Source organism: Pan troglodytes, chromosome 5 (genome assembly GCF_028858775.2).
Source record: "Pan troglodytes isolate AG18354 chromosome 5, NHGRI_mPanTro3-v2.0_pri, whole genome shotgun sequence".
NCBI lineage: Eukaryota > Metazoa > Chordata > Mammalia > Primates > Hominidae > Pan > Pan troglodytes.
The window spans coordinates 12,246,835-12,272,275 of NC_072403.2; the positions used below are offsets into that span (position 1 = coordinate 12,246,835).

The 25,441-nt window shown below is 41.1% G+C and overlaps 1 protein-coding gene across 1 annotated transcript in view; it reads right to left on the reverse strand.

Annotated features, from left to right (window-relative positions):
• Positions 1-25,441, reverse strand: part of F13A1 (coagulation factor XIII A chain) — a 418,063-nt gene that overhangs the window by 142,983 nt on the left and 249,639 nt on the right. Inside the window, exon 5 of the mRNA XM_009450449.5 lies at positions 19,699-19,887. Coding sequence (XP_009448724.2) covers positions 19,699-19,887 — 189 coding nt within the window. The remainder of the gene's footprint in view (positions 1-19,698; positions 19,888-25,441) is intronic.

Consider the following 25,441-nt stretch of genomic DNA (forward strand, 5'->3'; position numbering starts at 1 on the left):
CGCACTAAGAGTCAAAATGGCGGAATTTAACAGTATGTGGCCTTCCTCCAGGGACACTCAACTGGTAAGGAAAAAATGCATCAAGTGGCCACGAGTACAACACTAGTAAATGCACTGTGCATGCTCCGCTTCTAAGCGCTAGCAGGCCACTGCACACGCAGACAGACCACTTAAGGGAAGAATCACAGGAGTAGGGACGCAAGACCCCAGAAGTATGCCAACAGGTAAAACCTGAAGTCAGTCAGGTGCGGTGGCTCATGCCTGTCATCTCAGCACTTTCAGGTGGATTATTTGAGGTAAGGAGTTTGAGACCAGCCTGGTCAACATGGTGAAACCTCATCTCCATTAAAAATACAAAAATTAGCCGGGTGTTGTGGCAAGTGCCTGTAATCCCAGCTACTCGAGAGGCTGAGGCAGGAGAATCACTTGAACCTGGGAAGTGGAGGTTGCGGTGAGCTGAGATCGCGCCACTTCTCTCTAGCCTGGGTGACAGAGCAAGACTCTGTCTCAAAAAAACGAACAAAAACCCTAAGTCAAAGTCAAACTGTACACTTGTCTTTCAAGTTACCCACTTGGCCCTTTTCCAAGTGTATTTTCTTTCCTTTCATCCCTGTTCTAAAGCTTTTGAATAAACTTTCACTCCTGCTCTAAAACTTGTCCCAGTCTCTCCTGCCTTATGAGGAGGCAAGAATTGAGGCTGCTGTAGATCCATATGGATTCACTGCTGCTAACATACTTTGGTGCCGTGGGACTCCAGTACATTTGCTGCCACTAACACCAAGACGTGCATCCACAGGACAGTGTGTATGTATGCATGAGAGACAGAGAGAGAGCAAGAGCAAGACAGAAACAGACAGGCCGAGATGGAAAGTAATAGAAATCTTAAGAAAGAAGAGAAAAGATCAGAAAAGAGGCCAAGATACTGAGAAGAAAGAGGGTGAAGAGGGTAGCAAGAGAGAGGTATAGCTATTTATAGCCTGTCTTATGGTTGTGTAATACCTGTCTGGCTCTGGCTGCTGTTATAGTAGCATTTTATGAAGGTTATCCTTCCTTAAGGAATACCATAAGAATTTAGCTTTCCTACATAGTTGCAATATTGAAAATAAGGCTGGTAATTGGGTCATCTTATTAGGAAGGAACTATCACGAAGCAGTTCAAAGAGCTTCCAGTTATTCCCTCATTAATCCTTACAACATGCTTCTGGAGTAACTGGAGGGCAAAGATGAAGAATATTTAGTCCATTTGGATCCTTTCTTTAGTGGGCTGTAATTCCACTTGCATGCTCTCTTTTTAGATTAGAGACTCAAGAGCAAGGTATCGCAGTGGGCACATTTGTTTTCATTAAATATTTTCCCCCACCTTTTTCACCTCTTGCTTCATATGCTGCAAGAATGTCTTAGAATTTATGTGGAAAAGCCAGGGAATGCCCACAGTCCATCCTCCCTGAGTTCAGACCAGCGCTTTCTGGTGGAGTACAGTTTCAATTATGTGGGTGCAAATGAGCCACATTTATGAATTCTTGTAACTGAAAGAGGTCATCATAAGATACAAGTGTGAAGACAGAGAGAAACAGACATAGGAGCAAGGGTGAAGGCAAATTAGGGGAATAGGAAAGAGAGGGGAGAAAGCACGGGAGGCAGTCAGGGAGGAAGCGTTTGTGGATGTTCTGAGTGTTCTCATTCCGATACCCACGGCCCTTCATAAGTGCTCTGTGTGGCACCCTTGATGTGACAAAGACATCAGTGACTCTATTACCCTAGGGAACATAAGCTTCACTGGGAAACTCCAGCTCTGCAGACATGATGTGGGTGACAGGGCAGGGCTGAGGAAGCACATGGTACAGTCTCTGGCACCAAAATATGGATGGCAGTCCCACCTACTGTTTCTGTCACTTCAGCTAGAACTATGGGCAAGTAATTCCAGGCAGAACTTGGCCTGTGGGTTGTCAGAGCCCCTATGTGACTAATGAAGCTGTCAGAATGGATGTAACAAGGAGACTGGGTATTTCTGTTGGGAGGTTCAGTGATGGTTGTCTTTGCCACCAGGAGACAAAAGACATGAGAGCAATGCCCTCCTATTTGATTTGGAAGCATTTTCTTTGTGCATGTGTAGATGTTTTTTAAAAAATAGACAATCACTTATGGGGAATCTATTGGGATACAATGTGAAGTTTTGATCTATGTATACGTTGTAGAAAGATTCAATCAGCTAATTCACATGTTTATTACCTTACATAGTTACCTTTCTTTTCTATGTACATGGAAAAAAGAAAGGTAACTGTGGTGAAGACATTAAAAATCTATTCTTTTAGCAATTTTGAAATATACATTATTTTAAACTGTGGTCACCATGCCGTGCAGTAGATCACTAAAACTTATTCTTTCAGTCTAACTGAGACTTTGTACCCATTGATCAACATCTTCTCTTTCCTCATTCCTTGCCCCCAAGCCCCAGCCTCTGGTAAACACCTTTCTACTGTGTTTCTATGAGATTGACTTTTTCAGATTCCACATATAAGTGAGATCATACAATATTCATCTTTCTGTGCCTGGCTTATTTCAGTTAGCATAGTGCTCTCCAGTTCTACCCTTGTTGAGAATGGCAGAATTTTCCTTCTTCTAAGGGCTGTATAGTACTCCATTGTGTCTATATACCACATTTTCTTTATCCATTGGTTAGGTTGCTTTCATATCTTGGTTATTGTGAGTGATGCTGAAATGAACATGAGACTACATACATCTTTTCAACATCCTGATTTCAATTTTCTTTAGATACATACCCAGAAGTGGGATTGCTGAATCACGTTAGTTCTATTGCTAGTTTTGTGAGGAACTGCCACACGACTTTCCAAAACAGCTGCCTTAATTTACATTCCCACTAATAGTGTATAGGGTTCTCTATTCCCTGCATTCTTGCCAAGGCTTGTTATCATTCTCGTTGGTAGTAACCATTCTAACAGGTATGAGGTGGCACCTCATTGTGGTTTTAATTTGCGTTTCCTGATGATTAGAGGTGTTGAGCATTCTTCTGTAAGCCAATTGGCCATTTTGGTGTCTTCTTTTGAGAAATGTTTGCTCAGATCCTTTGCTCACAACCTGGGGTAAATCACTTAATCCCTGTGAACATTGGTTTCCACGTTTTTAATAAGTTTTATTTCTACCTTCCCTGCCTCCCAGTTTATTGTGAGAATAAAAAAGTGGTTTCCTATACATTATCTCCTTTAACCCATAAATGGCTGTTTAAAATAAATAGTATAGTCCCTATTTTCAGGTGAGGAAACAGTAATGTGATGGGGAGTGGGGTAAAGTGATTCTGTCACTGCTATCCATGGTGGAGCTCGGGTTCTGACTGGGCACTGCCTGAGTTCAAGCCCCCTCTTTCCCCACCAAAAAGGGCTTCATTTAGCCCTTTTATCACGTGAGCTGTCATCCCTGAGATGACCTACAGACGGCAGAGGGCCAGCCACTGGGGCATATTGTTAGTCCTCAGACCACAGTGTGTTACTTCACTGCAGGTGAGTCCCATTTTACTATGCAAATACACACACACACACACACACACACACACACACATTTTACTACTTCTAGTTATAGAAGTAAACATAAGTTCCTTTGGGGGAAAAAAAGGAGGGGAAAAATCATACAAACTCATGCAGCATCCATTTATCCTATCATTTATTAGTGAGATTTTTTTCCCCCTTGAGTCTCTTACTAATGTCCCTAACAAAATCTCGGTCCTCCAATTTATCTTCCACACTTCTGCTATAGTAATCTAAAAAGTAGAAAAAAATCAGATCTTAATACTCTACCTAAAATGCTACTACAGAGGCTTCTGGCTGTTTATAGAATTACATCTAAACTTCTTATCAAGTCATACAAAGACATCAGTGTGCTTCCAAAATGTCATGCTCCACTGAACTTTTCTATTTTTTTTTTCTAGAATGTATACAATTTCCATTCCCCTGGGTCAATTTCTATTCATTTTTTGAGACCCGCCTCAAATAGCACTTTCTGGAGGATTCTTTCAACTATTCTTGCCATCAGTCGCTCCCTCCAAAGTAGCTTCTAAGCATTTTGTTCAAAAGGCTGGCATTGAACACAGCCTTTCCTACTCAGACTGTCCCCTCTGGACAACAAATCCTCTGGAGGCAAGGGATGAACATATCTTACTACTCTAATCCCAATATGGTGCTTTGCACACACAAAGTATTAAATAAGAGTTCAATAAGCACATTCAAAAAGAAAATAATAGGCTTTATGGTTAAAAGAAGCCAAATAAATATCTGAAAAATAAATATAAAACCATACTCTTAACAATTATTTTTGAAAAGTTACTAAATATGAATGCCAAATTAATAGTTATTTCAATGTTTGCACAAAATCTTAAATGTCAAAAAGAAAAAATGGATATAAAGTTATCACAACGCATAGACTACAAATCTGTTCAAGTTCTGTCAGCCACCTGCCTCAGTGTTGTATGGAATAGAGGTAATATGCCTCTATAGTTCAGCATTTCCTGGAATGAGTTCTGCACTTTATTCAATGGTATTATAAAAATAAAAATGTGGTAGGGTAGTGTTTATAGTAGAACAATTTTGGGAATTATTGGGCTAAACAAGATTCATTTTTTGACTGCGTGTCTACTCACAGCCTTTTATATATTAATGTGCCTTGGGCCTCTATGAGAAGAGACACAAAACACAGCATGATCCAACTGTATTTGATGATGGAACTTTTTTTCCCCCAAGGAGAATCTCACATGACAGGTGTTCATAGAGAACACACTCTGGGAAACACTGTCCTACTTTCTTAGATGCCATTATTAGTCACTTCACAGAGACGCTTAAAAATAAACACGTTGATCATCAATGCAGAAACCCATAGGAGCAAAAATCTGAAATGACATTCTATATAAATGTTGCTTCAAAATGATGAAATAGGCTTATTTTCACCAAAATGCAGCACAAAATAGTTGAAAGAGTATAGGCTAAGAAATAGTTCTGTACACGTTACAAGCTGCACAATTTGGGGCAAGACATTTCTCAATAGAGAAACTATGTTATGTATGTGAAAATCACACATCAGCATGATGATTTGACCTGGACTTTCTGAAACAAAATCCATAGGAAGACATAGTCTTAAAGGATATGGATGATGTTTTCAGATATAAGGGTACTCATCTGCCCCCCTAAGACCCTATAGCACCTGCTCACCACCTACATCTTTAAATAACTTGAGATTGTCAGGCATGAGGCTTAGTTCATACTTCTCCACCTAAGGCAGTCATACGCTCCTTCACCTCTTTCTCGACAACCTTGGAAGATGAGGAATTTTCCTTCCTACTCAGCCCCTCACCCGTGCCCCTGTCCTCTATGCTTCTACCTCCTCCAGGATTCTCCTCCAATCCCTCCTGAATCTTCAGAATTCTTCCTTGACTGATTCTTCCCTCTCTGCCTGCTACATGTTCCAGTCCCTCCAATCCTGAAACAAATACTGAAATCGAAACACCCCTCCTCTCACCCACATTCCTCTCTAGTTACCACCCAAATTTTCTTTTCCTCTCCTTCAAATTTCTTTAAAGATTCATCCAAATTGACTACACCCATTTCCTCACATCTCCTTGACTTTTAGACCATTAAAATTTGGAATCTCCCCGAGTTCAACCAGTATCCCCCAACTGTTGACTCCAGTGGGAAGTTCCTATCTCACTGCATCTCCTAGTTATATTTAATAACGTTGGTCATGCTTTCCTCTTGAAACACACAACTCTCCTGGATTGAGTGACACTGCACCCCCCTTATTTTCCTTCTGTTTATCTGCTCATTTGGTCTTTGTCTCCTCCAGGGGCTCTAGTTTCTGGACTGATGCCTTAGAAGTTGTTTTCCCCAGGGCTTAAGCCTCAGTCCACTGCTGACTTGATTTACCTTTTTCTGAGTGAGCTTGCCCACGTGTGTGTGATATCCAAATTATCTCCTGTCCAACCCAAACCTCCTCCCAAAGCTTCAGACTCATATTATCTATTGGACAGGTTTACCTGAAAGTCCCTCAAGTAATTCACACTCATCAGTTCAAACAGAAGCGCATTCATACCTCCACCATCTCCGTGGTGGAGGCTCCCTTGGTGGAGGTAGCAAGCATTATAAGTAGAAGAGGCTGCTTGGGTCCAAACTGAGGTCCCAGCACTTTCCAGGTGTGACCTGGGTAAATTACTTAATCCTTTCAACCATTATCTCATGGGAAAAATGGAGATGGCCATAGTCCAATGCCCAGAGGGCTGCTTGAACAATTAAATGGGAGGCACACAGCACCTCTGCACAGCACCAGTGCCAATGAGTTATCAATGAAGCTACTACCACCATTAGCATTTTCCACACTTGATTTTTTCCCTCTGGAATTCCAGGCATTCTTTATCTCATTTGGAAGTGCTAGCATCTGTCATCATAGTCACATAAGCCAGCCACCTGGAAGTCGACCTTGACCCTCCTCCCTTCCACCCCTCACAGACTCCCCAGCACAAGTCCTGCAGATTTTGCCTCCTAAATATTTCTCAAACCCTGTCACTCCTGTCCATGTCTACAAGTGCAGCCATAACCCCGGTTCTCATCCTCTCTCTTCCGATCATCTCCTCTCCTATCCTGAATTAACCTGATTCCCTGAAGTGGGCCAGAGCAAGCTATCTCAAATGAGAATCATCCATGTCACTCCCACCCTGAAAACATATCAGCATCCAACACCGCCACTGGCTTTCCATAAATGCTACTCAAGAACTAAGTGAAAGAAAGATATTAAAGTGTTGCTGATGACATTTCCATGTTTTATGGGGTTTGTGATGCAGAACATGTGCAGTTGACCCAGTCCTAGAAATGCTTGAGCAGGTGATGAACAACCTGCCTCAAGGCTGCCAGCATTAGGACAGCACTTTTATACTCACAGGATGGCCCAGCTAGGGGGGATGCCCAGCACACACGACTGCGGGTCCACCAGCACCCACTTTCAGCTCTGCCCCATCCCTCTCCTCTGAAGAGACTGGAAAAAGGGAATACTTTCACAGCTTGCCTTACAGCTAAGGGTAGCAAATGAAACATAAACGATTGCCAGAAGTGCCTGGGAAAGCTTTTGTTTTCCTGATAAGTGGGGTAGGGCTTGCTAATGCCATCCTTCTCCTCATCTTTCTGCTGTAACCAGAAATGTGAAGCTTGAATCTGTGAGGGCCATCATAGAATTGAGGGAAAGCTCAGGAGAATCTCCAAAGCGCTGACCTGGACACCCCCAGGTTCCTGTGGTTGAACTCCAGGGAGAAAGAAACTTGCTCACGGACCCTACTGTCACTTCGGAGGGCTCCTCAGGGAGTGAAACCTCTGCTGTTTTGAGGGGGAGAGCTGGTAAGAAATACAGCTTGGGATTTCTCCCTCAACTGGGTATCAAAAAAGCAGGGGCCCATGTCAAAGTAACAGCAAATTAACACCAGAAGCTGCTCCCAAGCTTTCACAGCCTCAGCCACAGGTTAGTAAAACCTGTGATTAGCACTCCCCTCCTTGCCTTTCATGATTTGTCGAGGCTGCAGGCTCAGAGGTGAGAGAGAGAGAAGGCCCTGCAGACTCCCAGGGCATTTTTCAGCCACACCCACCTCCTCAGATTCATTAACACCTCCCACCTAACACAGAGATAGCTGTGCTCTGCCAGCAACTAATGAACCCAGTTATCAAAGCACAAAGAACCCCTGCAGCACAGCTCATCAAGCCCTGGCCAGGTAAGGCAGTAGCTCTCCTGCTCACCTTCTCTACTCAGAGCCCAGCACACCATCCAAGAGCCCTATTTATTTAAATATTTAGAAAGAAAGAAGGAAGAAGGGAGGAAGGGAGGAATGGAGGGAGTGAGAGAGGGAGGGAGGGAGGGAGGGAAGGAAATTGGTTAGAAGGCAGAATCACATAAATAAATCCCATGACCTAGGTTCTGAGAACAGCAACATAGGGCAACTCCAGTGTACTAACATATCTCAGCTCATCTATACAGGCACAGGGAATGAGAGAGCAACCTCAACAAAGAACTGAATGCAAATTGGAAGCAATTAAGTATAAAGTTATTTTTTCTGTATTTTAAATATAATAATAGCTTGCTTTATGAAACAGCTATGTTTTTACCTATATAACAAACCTGCACATTTACCCCCGAACCTAAAAAAAAAATGTTTTTTTAAGTATATAGTGAGTGTGATGGTTAATACTGTCAACTTGATTGGATTGAAGGATACAAAGTATTAATCCTAGGTGTTGCCAAAAGAGATTAACATTTGAGTCAGTGGGCTGGGGAAGGCAGATCCACCCTTAATCTGGTGGGCACAAGCTAGTCAGCTTCCAGTGAATATAAAGCAGCAGAAAAACTCGAAAAGGAGAGACGGGCCTAGGCTCCCAGCCTACATCTTTCTTCCATGCTGGATGCTTCCTGCCTTTGAACATCAGACTCCAAGTTCTTCAGTTTTGGGACTTGGACTGGCTCTCATTGCTCCTCAGCTTGCAGACAGCCTATTGTGGGACCTTGTGACCATATAAGTTAATACTTAAATAAACTCCCCTTTATATGTATATACACACAACACTCACACACACACACACATATATATATATACACACACGTATACGTACAAACACACACACACACATATATATATATCCTATTAGGTCTGTCCCTCAAGAGAACACTGACTAATATAGTGAGTGAGAGTAAGTCAATCGTTGTTGGTAAGTCTCTTGTTATAAACACTCTTAAAGATGTACTGGTAGAGATTCTTTTTTTTTTTTTTTAGTTTTTTTTAAAATTTATTTATTTATTATTATAATACTTTAAGTTTTAGGGTACATGTGCACAATGTGCAGGTTAGTTACATGTGTATACATGTGCCACGCTGGTGCGCTGCACCCACTAACTCATCATCCAGCATTAGGTGTATCTCCCAATGCTATCCCTTCCCCCTCCCCCAACCCCACAACAGTCCCCAGAGTGTGATGTTCCCCTTCCTGTGTCCATGTGTTCTCATTGTTCAATTCCCACCTATGAGTGAGAATATGCAGTGTTTGGTTTTTTGTTCTTGCAATAGTTTACTGAGAATGATGATTTCCAATTCCATCCATGTCCCTACAAAGGACATGAACTCATCATTTTTTATGGCTGCATAGTATTCCATGGTGTATATGTGCCACATTTTCTTAATCCAGTCTATCATTGTTGGATATTTGGGTTGGTTCCAAGTCTTTCCTATTGTGAATAATGCCGCAATAAACATACGTGTGCATGTGTCTTTATAGCAGCATGATTTATAGTCCTTTGGGTATATACCCAGTAATGGGATGGCTGGGTCAAATGGTATTTCTAGTTCTAGATCCCTGAGGAATCGCCACACTGACTTCCACAATGGTTGAACTAGTTTACAGTCCCACCAACAGTGTGAAAGTGTTCCTATTTCTCCATATCCTCTCCAGCACCTGTTGTTTCCTGACTTTTCAATGATTGCCATTCTAACTGGTGTGAGATGGTATCTCATTGTGGTTTTGATTTGCATTTCTCTGATGGCCAGTGATGGTGAGCATTTTTTCATGTGTTTTTTGGCTGCATAAATGTCTTCTTTTGAGAAGTGTCTGTTCATGTCCTTTGCCCACTTTTTGATGGGGTTGTTTGTTTTTTTCTTGTAAATTTGTTTGAGTTCATTGTAGATTCTGGATATTAGCCCTTTGTCAGATGAGTAGGTTGCAAATATTTTCTCCCATTTTGTAGGTTGCCTGTTCACTCTGATGGTAGTTTCTTTTGCTGTGCAGAAGCTCTTGAGTTTAATTAGATCCCATTTGTCAATTTTGGCTCTTGTTGCCATTGCTTTTGGTGTTTTAGACATGAAGTCCTTGCCCATGCCTATGTCCTGAATGGTAATGCCTAGGTTTTCTTCTAGGGTTTTTATGGTTTTAGGTCTAACGTTTAAGTCTTTAATCCATCTTGAATTGATTTTTGTATAAGGTGTAAGGAAGGGATCCAGTTTCAGCTTTCTACATATGGCTAGCCAGTTTTCCCAGCACCATTTATTAAATAGGGAATCCTTTCCCCATTGCTTGTTTTTCTCAGGTTTGTCAAAGATCAGATAGTTGTAGATATGCGGCGTTATTTCTGAGGGCTCTGTTCTGTCCATTGATCTATATCTCTGTTTTGGTACCAGTACCATGCTGTTTTGGTTACTGTAGCCTTGTAGTATAGTTTGAAGTCAGGTAGTGTGATGCCTCCAGCTTTGTTCTTTTGGCTTAGGATTGACTTGGCGATGCGGGCTCTTTTTTGGTTCCATATGAACTTTAAAGTAGTTTTTTCCAATTCTGTGAAGAAAGGCATTGGTAGCTTGATGGGGATGGCATTGAATCCGTAAATTACCTTGGGCAGTATGGCCATTTTCATGATATTGATTCTTCCTACCCATGAGCATGGAATGTTCTTCCATTTGTTTGTATCCTCTTTTATTTCCTTGAGCTGTGGTTTGTAGTTCTCCTTGAAGAGTTCCTTCACATCCCTTGTAAGTTGGATTCCTAGGTATTTTATTCTCTTTGAAGCAATTGTGAATGGGAATTCACTCATGATTTGGCTCTCTGTTTGTCTGTTGTTGGTATATAAGAATGCTTGTGATTTTTGTACATTGATTTTGTATCCTGAGACTTTGCTGAAGTTGCTTATCAGCTTAAGGAGATTTTGGGCTGAGACAATGGGGTTTTCTAGATATACAATCATGTTGTCTGCAAACAGGGATAATTTCACTTCCTCTTTTCCTAATTGAATACCCTTTATTTCCTTCTCCTGCCTAATTGCCCTGGCCAGAACTTCCAACACTATGTTGAATAGTAGTGGTGAGAGAGGGCATCCCTATCTTGTGCCAGTTTTCAAAGGGAATGCTTCCAGTTTTGGCCCATTCAGTATGATATTGGCTGTGGGTTTGTCATAGATAGCTCTTATTATTTTGAGATACGTCCCATCAATACCTAATTTATTGAGAGTTTTTAGCATGAAGAGTTGCTGAATTTTGTCAAAGGCCTTTTCTGCATCTATTGAGATAATCATGTGGTTTTTGTCTTTGGCTCTGTTTACATGCTGGATTACATTTATTGATTTGCGTATATTGAACCAGCCTTGCATCCCAGGGATGAAGCCCACTTGATCATGGTGGATAAGCTTTTTGATGTGCTGCTGGATTCGGTTTGCCAGTATTTTATTGAGGATTTTTGCATCAATGTTCATCAAAGATATTGGTCTAAAATTCTCTTTTTTGGTTGTGTCTCTGCCCGGCTTTGGTATCAGGATGATGCTGGCCTCATAAAATGAGTTAGGGAGGATTCCCTCTTTTTCTATTGATTGGAATAGTTTCATAAGGAATGGTACCAGTTCCTCCTTGTACCTCTGGTAGAATTTGGCTGTGAATCCATCTGGTCCTGGACTCTTTTTGGTTGGTAAGTTATTGATTATTGCCACAATTTCAGATCCTGTTATTGGTCTATTCAGAGATTCAACTTCTTCCTGGTTTAGTCTTGGGAGAGTGTATGTGTCCAGAAATTTATCCATTTCTTCTAGATTTTCTAGTTTATTTGCGTAGAGGTGTTTGTAGTATTCTCTGATGGTAGTTTGTATTTCTGTGGGATCAGTGCTGATATCCCCTTTATCATTTTTTATTGCGTCTATTTGATTCTTCTCTCTTGTTTTCTTTATTAGTCTTGCTAGCGGTCTATCAATTTTGTTGATCCTTTCAAAAAACCAGCTCCTGGATTCATTAATTTTTTGAAGGGTTTCTTGTGTCTCTATTTCCTTCAGTTCTGCTCTGATTTTAGTTATTTCTTGCCTTCTGCTAGCTTTTGAATGTGTTTGCTCTTGCTTTTCTAGTTCCTTTAATTGTGATGTTAGGGTGTCAATTTTGGATCTTTCCTGCTTTCTCTTGTGGGCATTTAGTGCTATAAATTTCCCTCTACACACTGCTTTGAATGTGTCCCAGAGATTCTGGTGTGTTGTGTCTTTGTTCTTGTTGGTTTCAAAGAACATCTTTTTTTCTGCCTTCATTTCGTTATGTACCCAGTAGTCATTCAGGAGCAGGTTGTTCAGTTTCCATGTAGTGGAGCCGTTTTGAGTGAGATTCTTAATCCTGAGTTCTAGTTTGATTGCACTGTGGTCTGAGAGATAGTTTGTTATAATTTCTGTTCTTTTACATTTGCTGAGGAGAGCTTTACTTCCAAGTATGTGGTCAATTTTGGAATAGGTGTGGTGTGGTGCTGAAAAAAATGTATATTCTGTTGATTTGGGGTGGAGAGTTCTGTAGATGTCTATTAGGTCCGCTTGGTGCAGAGCTGAGTTCAATTCCTGGGTATCCTTGTTGACTTTCTGTCTCATTGATCTGTCTAATGTTGACACTGGGGTGTTAAAGCCTCCCATTATTAATGTGTGGGAGTCTAAGTCTCTGTGTAGGTCACTCAGGACTTGCTTTATGAGTCTGGGTGCTCCTGTATTGGGTGCATATATATTTAGGATAGTTAGCTCTTCTTGTTGAATTGATCCCTTTACCATTATGTAATGGCCTTCTTTGTCTCTTTTGATCTTTGTTGGTTTGAAGTCTGTTTTATCAGAGACTAGGATTGCAACCCCTGTCTTTTTTTGTTTTCCATTTGCTTGGTAGATCTTCCTCCATCCTTTTATTTTGAGCCTATGTGTGTCTCTGCACGTGAGATGGGTTTCCTGAATACAGCACACTGATGGGTCTTGACTCTTGATCCAATTTGCCAGTCTGTGTCTTTTAATTGGAGCATTTAGTCCATTTACATTTAAAGTTAATATTGTTATGTGTGAATTTGATCCTGTCATTATGATGTTAGCTGGTTATTTTGCTTGTTAGTTGGTGCAGTTTCTTCCTAGCCTCGATGGTCTTTACATTTTGGCATGATTTTGCAGTGGCTGGTACCGGTTGTTCCTTTCCATGTTTAGCGCTTCCTTCAGGAGCTCTTTTAGGGCAGGCCTGGTGGTGACAGAATCTCTCAGCATTTGCTTGTCTGTAAAGTATTTTATTTCTCCTTCACTTATGAAGCTTAGTTTGACTGGATATGAAATTCGGGGTTGAAAATTCTTTTCTTTAAGAATGTTGATCCTGTCATTATGATGTTAGCTGGTTATTTTGCTCGTTAGTTGATGCAGTTTCTTCCTAGCCTCGATGGTCTTTACATTTTGGCATGATTTTGCAGTGGCTGGTACCGGTTGTTCCTTTCCATGTTTAGCGCTTCCTTCAGGAGCTCTTTTAGGGCAGGCCTGGTGGTGACAGAATCTCTCAGCATTTGCTTGTCTGTAAAGTATTTTATTTCTCCTTCACTTATGAAGCTTAGTTTGGCTGGATATGAAATTCGGGGTTGAAAATTCTTTTCTTTAAGAATGTTGAATATTGGCCCCCACTGTCTTCTGGCTTGTAGAGTTTCTGCCGAGAGATCCGCTGTTAGTCTGATGGGCTTCCCTTTGAGGGTAACCCGACCTTTCTCTCTGGCTGCCCTTAACATTTTTTCCTTCATTTCAACTTTGGTGAATCTGACAATTATGTGTCTTGGAGTTGCTCTTCTCGAGGAGTATCTTTGTGGCATTCTCTGTATTTCCTGAATCTGAGCATTGGCCTGCCTTGCTAGATTGGAGAAGTTCTCCTGGACAATATCCTGCAGAGTGTTTTCCAACTTGGTTCCATTCTCCCCATCACTTTCAGGTACACCAATCAGACGTAGATTTGGTCTTTTCACATAGTCCCATATTTCTTAGAGGCTGTGCTCGTTTCTTTTTATTCTTTTTTCTCTAAACTTCCCTTCTCCCTTCATTTCATTCATTTCATCTTCCATTGCTGATACGCTTTCTTCGTTGATCGCATTGGCTCCTGAGGCTTCTGCATTCTTCACGTAGTTCTCGAGCCTTGGTTTTCAGCTCCATCAGCTCCTTTAAGCACTTCTCTGTATTGGTTATTCTAGTTATACATTCTTCTAAATTTTTTTCAAAGTTTTCAACTTCTTTGCCTTTGGTTTGAATGTCCTCCCGTAGCTCAGAGTAATTTGATCGTCTGAAGACTTCTTCTCTCAGCTTGTCAAAGTCATTCTCCGTCCAGCTTTGTTCCTTTGCTGGTGAGGAACTGTGTTCCTTTGGAGGAGGAGAGGCGCTCTGCTTTTTAGAGTTTCCAGTTTTTCTGCTCTGTTTTTTCCCCATCTTTGTGGTTTTATCTACTTTTGGTCTTTGATGATGGTGATGTACAGATGGGTTTTTGGTGTGGATGTCCTTTCTGTTTGTTAGTTTTCCTTCTAACAGACAGGACCCTCAGCTGCAGGTCTGTTGGAGTACCCGGCCGTGTGAGGTGTCAGTCTGCCCCTGCTGGGGGGTGCCTCCCAGTTTGGTTGCTCGGGGGTCAGGGGTCAGGGACCCACTTGAGGAGGCAGTCTGCCCATTCTCAGATCTCCAGCTGTGTGCTGGGAGAACCACTGCTCTCTTCAAAGCTGTCAGACAGGGACATTTAAGTCTGCAGAGGTTACTGCTGTCTTTTTGTTTGTCTGTGCCCTGCCCCCAGAGGTGGAGCCTACAGAGGCAGGCTGGCCTCCTTGAGCTGTGGTGGGCTCCACCCAGTTCGAGCTTCCAGGCTGCTTTGTTTCAGTAAGCAAGCCTGGGCAATCGTGGGTGCCCCTCCCCCAGCCTCGCTGCCGCCTTGCAGTTTGATCTCAGACTGCTGTGCTAGCAATCAGCGAGACTCCGTGGGCATAGGACCCTCCGATCCAGGTGCGGGATATAATCTCCTGATGCGCTGTTTTTTAAGCCCGTCGGAAAAGTGCAGTATTTGGGTGGGAGTGACCCGATTTTCCAGGTGCCATCCATCACCCCTTTCTTTGACTCGGAAAGGGAACTCCCTGACCCCTTGCACTTCCCGAGTGAGGCAATGCCTCGCCCTGCTTCGGCTCGCGCACAGTGCACGCACCCACTGACCTGCGCCCACTGTGTGGCACTCCCTAGTGAGATGAACCCCGTACCTCAGATGGAAATGCAGAAATCACTGTCTTCTGGGTTGCTCACGCTGGGAGCTGTAGACCTGAGCTGTTCCTATTCGGCCATCTTGGCTCCTCCCCCTGAGATTCTTTTAAGTGCCCTTTATTTTTAACAAAGTATTTATTCTCGTCTGTTTTTTTTTTTTTAATTTATGTTACATTTTGGTTCACTTTTAATAGTAAATGATATCTCAAATGTTTAGATATTTAGCTGATTGTAAAACGTTAGCTAAAATGGATCTTCTCTTGAAACGGTATTGCCAGATTTTTAAAAATGAATAGAAATTATATTCTTTTTCGTTTTTAAAGCATCATTTTTACCTTCTGAGTTTCTGGAAATTGAGGTGCACCTGTATATAGAAACCTTTGCACTTAATTTCATTTCTAGTTCACGTTCTATACTTGTCTCTTCTTATTATAGCAATTAGCTTTAAAATCTAATTTCCTTGGCTTTATTCAGTCCTATTGAAACAGGCACTGAATTTTAAGAGAATTATTTCCCCAGCAATGTTCTTTTTTCTTCCTTAGAACTATGGCAGCCATGAAGTTGAGGCTCTCATGTAACTTCCTGAATGACGTGAGATGCAGAAATGACTCTGATCAAGATAAATCCTCTACCATGGGTCCTTCAACGCCCCTCGAAGTGTGCTTAATTTCTACACTAAATAGTAGAGTGTGGAATTTTGTCACTTGCCTTTCTTGTATCTACAACAGGTTGGGCAATGAAACATCTTCAAATGTGTGTGACCTATAATAGAAAATCTTCAAATACATGTGGCCCTGTAATGGCCCACACATACTAGAATACAGCTTAACTCTGAACGCACACATCATGGGTTCTGAAAGGTTTAGAATACATGTTGGTTTAAAAATATACAGATTTTATCTCAAAAACAAATTAGCTATGCTTTTCCCCCTCTTTTATTGAGGGAACAAAAGTAATAGTATTTCTTGTGTAAAAAAGAAAAGAGGACTTAAAATGTTCACTGTAATGGATGCTGTGGTGGGCTGCCTGGACCTTTCCCATTGTTGGGAGTGTTGGTGGCTGACAATTCTCATTCATTTAGTTGCTTTCAGGGGTTGCCCTCAGCCACAGAGAACCAATTACACCAAGGCTACAACCCCAGTCAAGGTATAAAAGGTATAACAGGCCCATGCCCTTGGCTCAAGGTGAGACAACTCTGAAAATCCAACCCATAGCTAGAGTTCACCTTGAGATCCACAGGGGCCCTGTCTGCACTGCAGTTCAACTCCTCCCTCTGTCCAACACTGATTCCTCCACTCCCTTGCAGATGTTGATCCTGAGAGATCTCCCCAGTAAACTTTCTGCGCACAAGTCTTCTTCTCAGAGTTTATTTCCTAGTAACCCGATCTAAGACATTCATCTTACCAGTTTTTCTAAGACTTCCATTATCATAATTATTTTCTGAATGGCCTATGAGAGTGTTTCAAACCTCAGACAAGTCCAATTCAGAGTTGAAGCTTCCCTCTCCTCTTCTCCCCACCCTAAATATTTGGCTTTAAAGATGGAGATAAAACTTCCCTCATAATTGCAGCAGAACTGTGGTCCAGAGCTTCAAACGCGAATTTGTTGTCATGCACGGGATGTAATATGTTGTTAGGCAGGTGATTTTGTCATTGTGTGAACATCATAGAAACAAAGATGGTACAGCCCACTACACACCTAGGCTATATGGCAGAGCCTACTGCTGTTAGTTTACAGACTCATAGTGTGTTTTACTGTACTGAATACAGCACTGCAGGCAATTGTAACACAATGGTAAGTATTTATATATAAACATAGAAACATTTATATAGAAACATTTATATATAAACATAGAAAAAGTACAGTAAAAATACAATATAAAAAGTAAAAAATGGTACACCTGCATAGGACACTTACCATGAATGGAACGTGCAGGACCGGAAGTAGCCCTGGGTGAGTGGTGAGTGAATGCGAAGGCCTAGGTCATTACTGCATGCTACTGTAGACTTTATAAACACTACAAACTTAGGCTACAGTACATTTAAAAAAAATAAGTAATCTCACTATTCTATTATGATAGCTATGACATCACTATGTGACAGGAATTTTTCAGCTCCATCAGAATCTCATAAGATCACCTATGCATGATCTGTCATTGACTGAAATGTTGCTATGTGGCACATAACTGTACGTGGTTCTTGCTTTCTTCTACAGTGTCAGAGTTTCCAGTTTTTAGTTAAGTCTGTTAAATTTCCTCAAAAAATTGTCTTTTTTACATTAATACTCATTCCATCTGAGATTTACTACTGTATATGGGATAAGATGAGGGTCAATTTTTAAACTTTCTTCCAGTTGGAGAGTCAGTTATTTCTGCATCATTTATGTAAAAACAAACAAGCAAACAGATAAAATCTCATATGGTCTTCTTACTTCATGAAACCAACAATCATATTAACTCATATACTGAAATCCATTTCTGGATTCTCTATTATGTCCTAGTAAATATTTTTCATAGTATGTTCTGATAGGCTCTTCAGAAAGAAAATACTCTTACTTATTATTTCTTTGTATGATTTCCTTGGTTATCACCAGGTAATTATTATTTCAAATGAACTTTAAGATTATTTTATACAAGTCCAAAAAACCAAAACCAAAGCCAAAGACAACTCAAAACTCCACTGGGATTCTAATTGGAAATGCATTAAATTTACATATTAATTTTGGGAGGCTTTTAAAAATTGACAATCATAATTGTATATGTTTATGGGGTTTTGGGATGTGATGTTTTGATCAAAATATACATTGTGGATTGATTAATTCAAGCTAATTAACATATTCATTCCTTCACATACCATTTCTTTGTGGTGAGAATATTTAAAATCTACTCTTTTAGTAATTTGGAAATATACATTATTATTAACTATAGTCACCATGCTGTGGAATAGGTCACTAAAACTCATTCATTCTATCTAACTGAAATTTTGTATTCTTTGACCAACCCCTTGGGAGACTAAAAATGTATACAGAAAGACTTCCCACTCAAGAACATGTTTGACTTTTCATTGGTTTCTCATGTTTTTTATTAAGATTTAATAGCTGGTTTATATAGGTTGCGTGTTCAGGTTTTAGTCCTACATTTTATAGTTTTGGTCATGTGCAATTTTTTTATGTCTATTTCTGGGTGCTTAGTGCTGGAGAAGATAAAAGTTATTGATTTTTATATATTTATCTTCTATCTAGCCAACTTACAAAGTTTTATTAATACAGTGCTTTTTTCCCTTGAATCTGTTGGGCTTTCTACATACACAATCATAGTATTAGCAAATATATAGTTTTACTTCTTAGTTTCCAGCATTTATAGCAGATGTATCTCTTACATTGTTCATTTACTAAAACCTTTAAAGTAGTTCTTTTTAAAAAGGGAATGATGATAGCAGGCATTTCTTTCTAATTTCTGATTATGAAATTTGTTAACTTTTTTCCACTTAGATATCAAAAGTTGTTGTTTTAATGTAAGCAATCTTTATTATCATTGAGGTGTTTTTTTTCTAAATTTTTCCCCTTAAACTCTTCCTAAAACTGGATGCTGAATTTTACCATGTACCTTTCTGTGACTACTGATTTGATTGCCTAATTTTTTCCTTTAATTTGTGCATAGGATTATATGGGCAGATTTCCTATGTTGTGCCACCCTTGCTTCTCTGTGCATGTATTTCCTTGATAATCTTATAAATTCCTATAGAAATGTTTACCAAAATGTGTCAAAAGTTAATAGCCATAACTTAATAAAAGGGTTCCATGATCAAATTAATTTAAGAAGCACCAGACCAAAGTTAAATGGTCCCTCCCCAAACCTTTGAAGCTAATGTGCATCGTTAATCTTCAAGAGGAGATTAAAGGCTGGGCATGGTGTCTCACGCCTGCAATCCCAGCACTTTGGGAAGCTGAGGTGGGTGGACAACTTGAGGTCAGGAGTGCGAGACCAGCCTGGACAACATGGTGAAACTCTGCCTCTACCAAAAATACATAAAATTAGCTGGGCATAGTGGTGTGCAACTGTGGTCCCAGCTACTCTGGATGCTGAGGCACCAGAATCGCTTGAACCTAGGAGGAGGAGGTTGCAGTGAGCTGAGATCGCACCACTGTTCCAGCCTGGGCAGCAGAGCAAGACTCTGTCTCAAAAAAAAAAAAAAGAAAGGGTGATTAAAGTACAAAGTGTTTAGTGAAGTTTATTGGACTATATTTTTCACGGGCCATCCCATGGGACTAGATCAGAGCAGAATCAACTTTGGGAATGCATACTTGGATTGCATGCTAAGATTTACAAACATTTTCAGCACGAGACCAATTAAATCATGGAGATAAAAGTTAGAATCATAGGATGCCAAAACCATTTGTTTGAGGAAGAATATTTAGTTAAGCAACACATTATACCAGTTTTATTTATATGAGATTTTCTCCTTGGGTGGGCCCAAGTTATCAATATTTGGCACTATACAGACCAGTCTTAGAGCACAGGGTAATTCAGGGGCTGGATGTCATTCCAGCTCCTGCCACTGTTGACATATGACACTAGGAAATCACACAACTGTGCCTGTACCCACCTCTCTCTACAATGCAACCCATGGTGTCAAGACTGGGGCTTGCACATGGCACTCACCAATGACGTATTCCACCCTGAAGAGATCCCTTCTGGGGTCATATGGACGATTGAAGTCAATCTGCACATAGAAAGACTGCCCTCTGCGGACAATCAGCTTGTTGTTTTCATACTTGTCGGTGTGGTGGTCCACCTTGTTAGTGTCCCATCTCTCCTTGAACAGGTGAACGCTCGTGACATTAAGAAACTCTATGAACAAGAAAAACAAGGGTTGAAGAAAATAATCAACTAACTTTAGTTTAAACACAAACTCAAAAACAAGATTATTTTCCCTGAAGAAGGCAGGTAGCAAGGTCTGCTGAATGAAACTCTGTAGGAGGCAGGGGTAGGGGAACACAGTCTCGAGAGTCAGCCTCTTGTGACATTCTTGTTTTTGAAGAGAGCTTTTTAAAGCTTTTTCCACCTTTGATCTCGTTTCAGACCACAAGGCACTCACTGTGGGATAGATGGATGCCCGTCTGGGAGATCCAAATACAGAGAAGCTAGGGCCAGAGTTGAAGTCTTCAGGTTCTCAGTCTCACGCTAGCTTTCGTTACGTTAGGAGCTTCACATCATGTCACTGCCTCACTCTGTGACTAACCAGGCAGAAGCAGGGAATAGCCACTTCAATTTTCTTATCTTTCCAAAGGAAGGAATCAAATCTGACAAAGCCTCAAGGGGACATTCGAAGGACAAAGTTAGCCGTTAATCCAAAATTCTCCTTTTACCTCAAAAAGGGTCAAATGCCCCCTCCCTCTGTAATTCTAAAAGTAGATCTCATCCCTCAAATGCAGGAAAGAGAGGGAGCAGGTCTGGAGAAAGGACACTAACATTTCCGTGAGATAAGTGTGATCGTTTTCAGTGACACAGAAACTATCCTCAGCTTTCCTTAGCTACTAACGGGCCAGTTCAAAAGTCAAAACCTGGACTGTCTGATGCCAACATTCACAGGTTTTTCTTTTGATTTGTGGCATCAGGAGTGTAAATGTAAATCACATGTTTCTTAGTTGTCTAACTTTGTATGTGTGACATAAATTCATTTCTTCATCATAGAATGGAGACACTAATATTCATTTCATAGCCTAACATGTTCCACGTCTTACAGGAATGTGACGGGAGACGGCATGAGATGACACGTATTCAGGCATTTAGCAAAAGGTCTGACACATGAAAGTCAGCTCTCTTCCTGCCCTTTTCCCCTTCCCCTCTATGAATGATGACTGAAAGTGGGGGTCATCCTAACTCCCTGTCCTCACTGTACTTTAGAAGATCTAGTCTAGAGACTGGTTTCTGCATGTGCATTTGGCATTGTAAAGAGTTACTGGGGAGAAGGTGGGGTGGGAGGGTAGAAGGGTCGGCAGGGGTGCCCTGGCCTCTTGCCCTCCCCCTCCCTGCCCCTGCCTGATGCATGATTTGCCCTCATGGCTATAAGCACCATGTTCGCAGAAAGCACAGTTGTTAGCTTGTACCCATGCCGGGGCATCTCCTGCCATAGTCGAATGGCTTCCTTTACCTCCACACATAAATCCTGTGCAGGATGCCTGGTCCCTTTGGACCCCATTGTGTTCCATAGTCAAAACCAAGAAGTTGGGCTCTTTAAGATCTTTTTCGGTCCTAAAGTCCAGGAGTCCCTGAAACACTGCTGAGCAATTCAAAGTTCAGGCAATCCTGAGTTTGAATCTCAGGTCTCAAAATTACTGCGTTAAGGTACTTTACCTTTCAGAATCTGAATTTTCTTATTTTAAAATGAGGATACTAATACCCTGAGAAGGTCTATGAAGGCTCAATGAGATAACGGTGCAGTGGGTCTGGCACTATGCCTGGCACATAGTGGGTCCTAGGCTTACTGTGGCTCACTGCCCCTAAACTGTGACAGCCATTTCACAGGGCGTGGTGCTCCCCGGGTTACCCTGACTGCAGCATTACGGCAAGCAGAAAGTGCAGGATGCAGTTTTATTTTTACCTCTTCTCAGAACCCTGTTGTATACATGTTCCCCTGAAGGGCACTTTCTTTCCATTATGCTGTGAGCTAAAGATGTTTAATTCTCTAGACCTCTCTATTCCAAGCTGCCTTTCTCCTAAGTCCTCTGGTCTTATTAAGGCCACAATCCCCAGTGATAAACCAGCCCAAGAATGAGCTGGAGAAGCACAAATGTTCCTGTTGAAAAGGAGCTTAGCAGTCAACTCCTCTGGTCCTCTTTCTTAGCACAGGGGCTTTCAACATTTTTTAAAAAAATAGCTAAAAACCAAAGTCCTTAGAAATGGGTTTCATCAGTTCTCCGTTTACCAGCACCAATGGAAGGAATATACTGATATTACATCCTTACAGAATCTCACAGAACAGCAATAGCATTTTCTCAGCCATCTGGTAGAACTACTATACCCTGCATGAAACATTTTCATGAGAGCCCTACTACTTGGGCTTCTAGCTTCCATTTGAACAGGGAACTCATTTTTTCATAGGGCAAACAGTCCATTTTTAAACAACTCTAATTATTTGAAAACTTCTCTTAAGATAAACTGACATCTGCTTCCTTGTAATTTTTCTAACCATGGGTCCTCGTTCTGACTTCTAGATAAATATAGAATAAGTCCTCTTATTCATTTTAGCTGGCACTCTCTAAGTATTTAAAGACTGTTCATAGGGTTTTTTTTTTTTTTTTTTTTTTCTGAGTAAAACATTCTTCATTTATTTAACTGTTTGTTTGAGACAGAGCCTTGCTCCGTTACCCAGACTGGAGTGCAGTGGCGCGATCTCGGCTCACTGCAACCTCTGCCTCCTGGGTTCAAGCAATCCTCCCCGCCTCATCCTCCTGAGTAGCTGGGATTGCAGGCACTCACCACCATGCCCCGCTAATTTTTGTATTTTTAAAAAATTTAATAGAGACGGGGTTTCACCATGTTGGCCAGGCTGGTCTTGAACTCCTGACCTCAGGTGATCCGCCGGCTTGGCTTTCCAAAGTGCTAGGATTATAGGCGTGAGCCATCGCATCCAGCCTATTTAACTGTTTTTAAGAAGTTATTTCTAGAACTTTTATCCAACGCTCTGTTTTGGAATATTTTCCATTTTGTCAATTTCTCTTTTGAAGTGTTATTTTCTGGAATTAAGTACATTACTCTAGTTGTGGTTTTTCTGTAAAAAAAAAAAAAAAAATGAGACCATTACATCTTTTAAAATAAATAGTCTACTATTTCAGCTCAAGATATTGTCAGTGTCTTGGATACTCTTAACTCACTGTTGATTTATATTATGCATCTGATAAAGCAAAACCCTTAAAACACATTCTTTTTTTTTTTTTTTTTTTTTGAGACGGAGTCCTGCTCTGTTGCTCAGGCTGGAGTTCAGTGGTGCAATTTCGGCTCACTGCAACTTCTGCCTCCCGGGTTCAAGCCATTCTCATGTCTCAGCCTCTCAAGTTGCTGAGACTACAGGCTCACACCACCATGCCTGGCTAATTTTTTTGTTTTTGTTTTTGTTTTAGTAGAGATGGGGTTTCACTATATTGGTCAGGCTGGTCTTGAACTCCCGACCTCAGGTAATCCCCCTGCCTCAGCCTCCCTTAAAACACATTCTAATGTTATTTCTAGCAACAATGGATCAAAATTCAGTTGAGGCCCCTACAAGTCACCCACTCATGTTTCTATTTGGCTATATTTATTTGTGCAATTGTTTTCTTCTGTTTAGTTCGATATTAAGACTTTGCATGGGTTAAATTTCTTCTTATTGAATTTGGCTCACTGTCCCATGCTCTTAAGATCATTTTAACCCCTAAGTATGCATTTAATATATTTAATATTCTCCCTAGCTTCTTGTCCTCTGGGAATGTTATAAGAGCGCTATTTTATGTTGCCACTCAAGACATGGGTATAAATGTTGATTAGGCAACTGTCTAATAACTACTAACTAAGTAAACACACAGCAGTAGATGCTAAAATGTGGACAGATAATTACGACACAGTGTCAGACATCTCTAACAAAGGAAGTAAAGAGAACTGAGGGGAGTATCAGGGAGGAGCCCCTAACCCACATTTAGGGGGTGGAAAATAAGGAATTTCTCTGAAGGAAGGGAGACATAAGCAGTGAGCAAAAGAGGAGTCAGGTGTCCATGTGGAAAGGGAGGTGGAGAGGAATGCTTCAGGCGGAGAAAGAAGGATAGGTGAAGACTGAGGCAAGAGAGTGCGTAGTTGCTTAAGAAATTGAAAGATGATGGTTGGCTGAAAGGTACTAGTGGGAGCCACGGTGGAAGAGTAAGGAGGAGCCCGCTCATCACACGAGCCTTGGAGACCATGCGAAGGAGTTTGGGTTTTAATTGCATGGTGGATCCAGTGAAGAATCTGAAACAGCAAACTGACATGATTAGATTTATATATATATTGAAACTGCTTCTGGTGGCAGAGTGGAAAAGGGGTTGGAAGGGGCAATGCTGGAAGTTGAACCCAGTTAAGAAGCTGTTGCAGTGTTCTGGGTGAGGGGCCACGTGAGTTTAGCCTGCATGTAGGGGTTCAAGGCACTGCTCCTCTGGTACTCCTGGATTTGCCTTCTCTATTCCTACCCTCCCTCCCTGCATGATAATGTGTCCCTGAAATGAGTCCTGCCTTGGCTTCCCAAGCAGCTCTACCTACAAGGCAAAGTAAGGCTGGAGAGGGAGAAATATTCAAGTATTTCTTTGGTATCATTGGTATGTCTCATCCACCCTAGTTCTCATTGCAAATGAAAACCTGGCTTTCCAGCTTTACATCCTAGCCTAGTGTACCTGGTTAATGTCTAGTGAGACTGGTTAGAGTCAGTCCATCATGGCATAGTGCTAGTTTTATGGGATATTGACAGGTATTGGAAGAATTAGAGCTCCATGGTTAAACCGGCGTGGAAAATGCTGGCCTAACCAAAGCTGATCAGGGTTCTTTACTGAAGCATTCATGTGAGACTTTAATATGCTGATGTACACCACAGATATCCCAGAGGGGCAATGGTTTCCAAACGTAAATGACTATGGAAACTTTCTTCTTTGGAGATCTGCATTTTTCAGAATATGTTTTTGGAAATGCTTCACTACTTACTAATTGCGCAGCCTCAGAAAAGTTATTTAATCTCTCTGAGCCTCAGTTTTCTTATCTTTAATATGGGAATGAAGTACCTATCTTATAGAGTGGCTGACACCAAGTACATTCTTAATAAATGTTTATTATTGTTGTTGTTGTTATTATCATTAAGAGAAGTAGAAGAGCATAGTAAGAGCATAGACTGTGGAGCTAGGCTGCCTGAACCCAAATCCCAACTCTCACGTACTGTCTTTGTGACCTTGGCAAGTTACATAAATGTCCTGTGCCTCAGTTTTCTCATCTGCAAAATGAAGTTGGTGTGAGGATTAAATGAGAAAATGCACCGAGTGCTCTATCCTAGGGCCTGGTACATGGTAAATGCTCAGAAATTGATGGCAATAATAATCATAATAGCACTGAGCATTTGGATGGGCCCTTAGGACCAATCATTAAGTAGTCAGGTATCTGAGAAGGCATGGTGCGAGGCTGGAATCTGAGCAATGGAAGTCACAAGGTAAAGAAGGTCCCTGGGAAGCTTTTTAGCAGTGGCCTTCCAGCCTTCCCAGGGAAGCATGCCATTTTATACTCCTTGTGTTCTGAGCAGACAGGCTTGCTTTGAATTTCCACAGGTAAATAGAAAGCATTTCTCCTCTTGATTCGCAGGAAACATCTGTCTTTTTTTTAAAAAAAAAGTATCATCATCTCTTTGTATTATCTTTATATA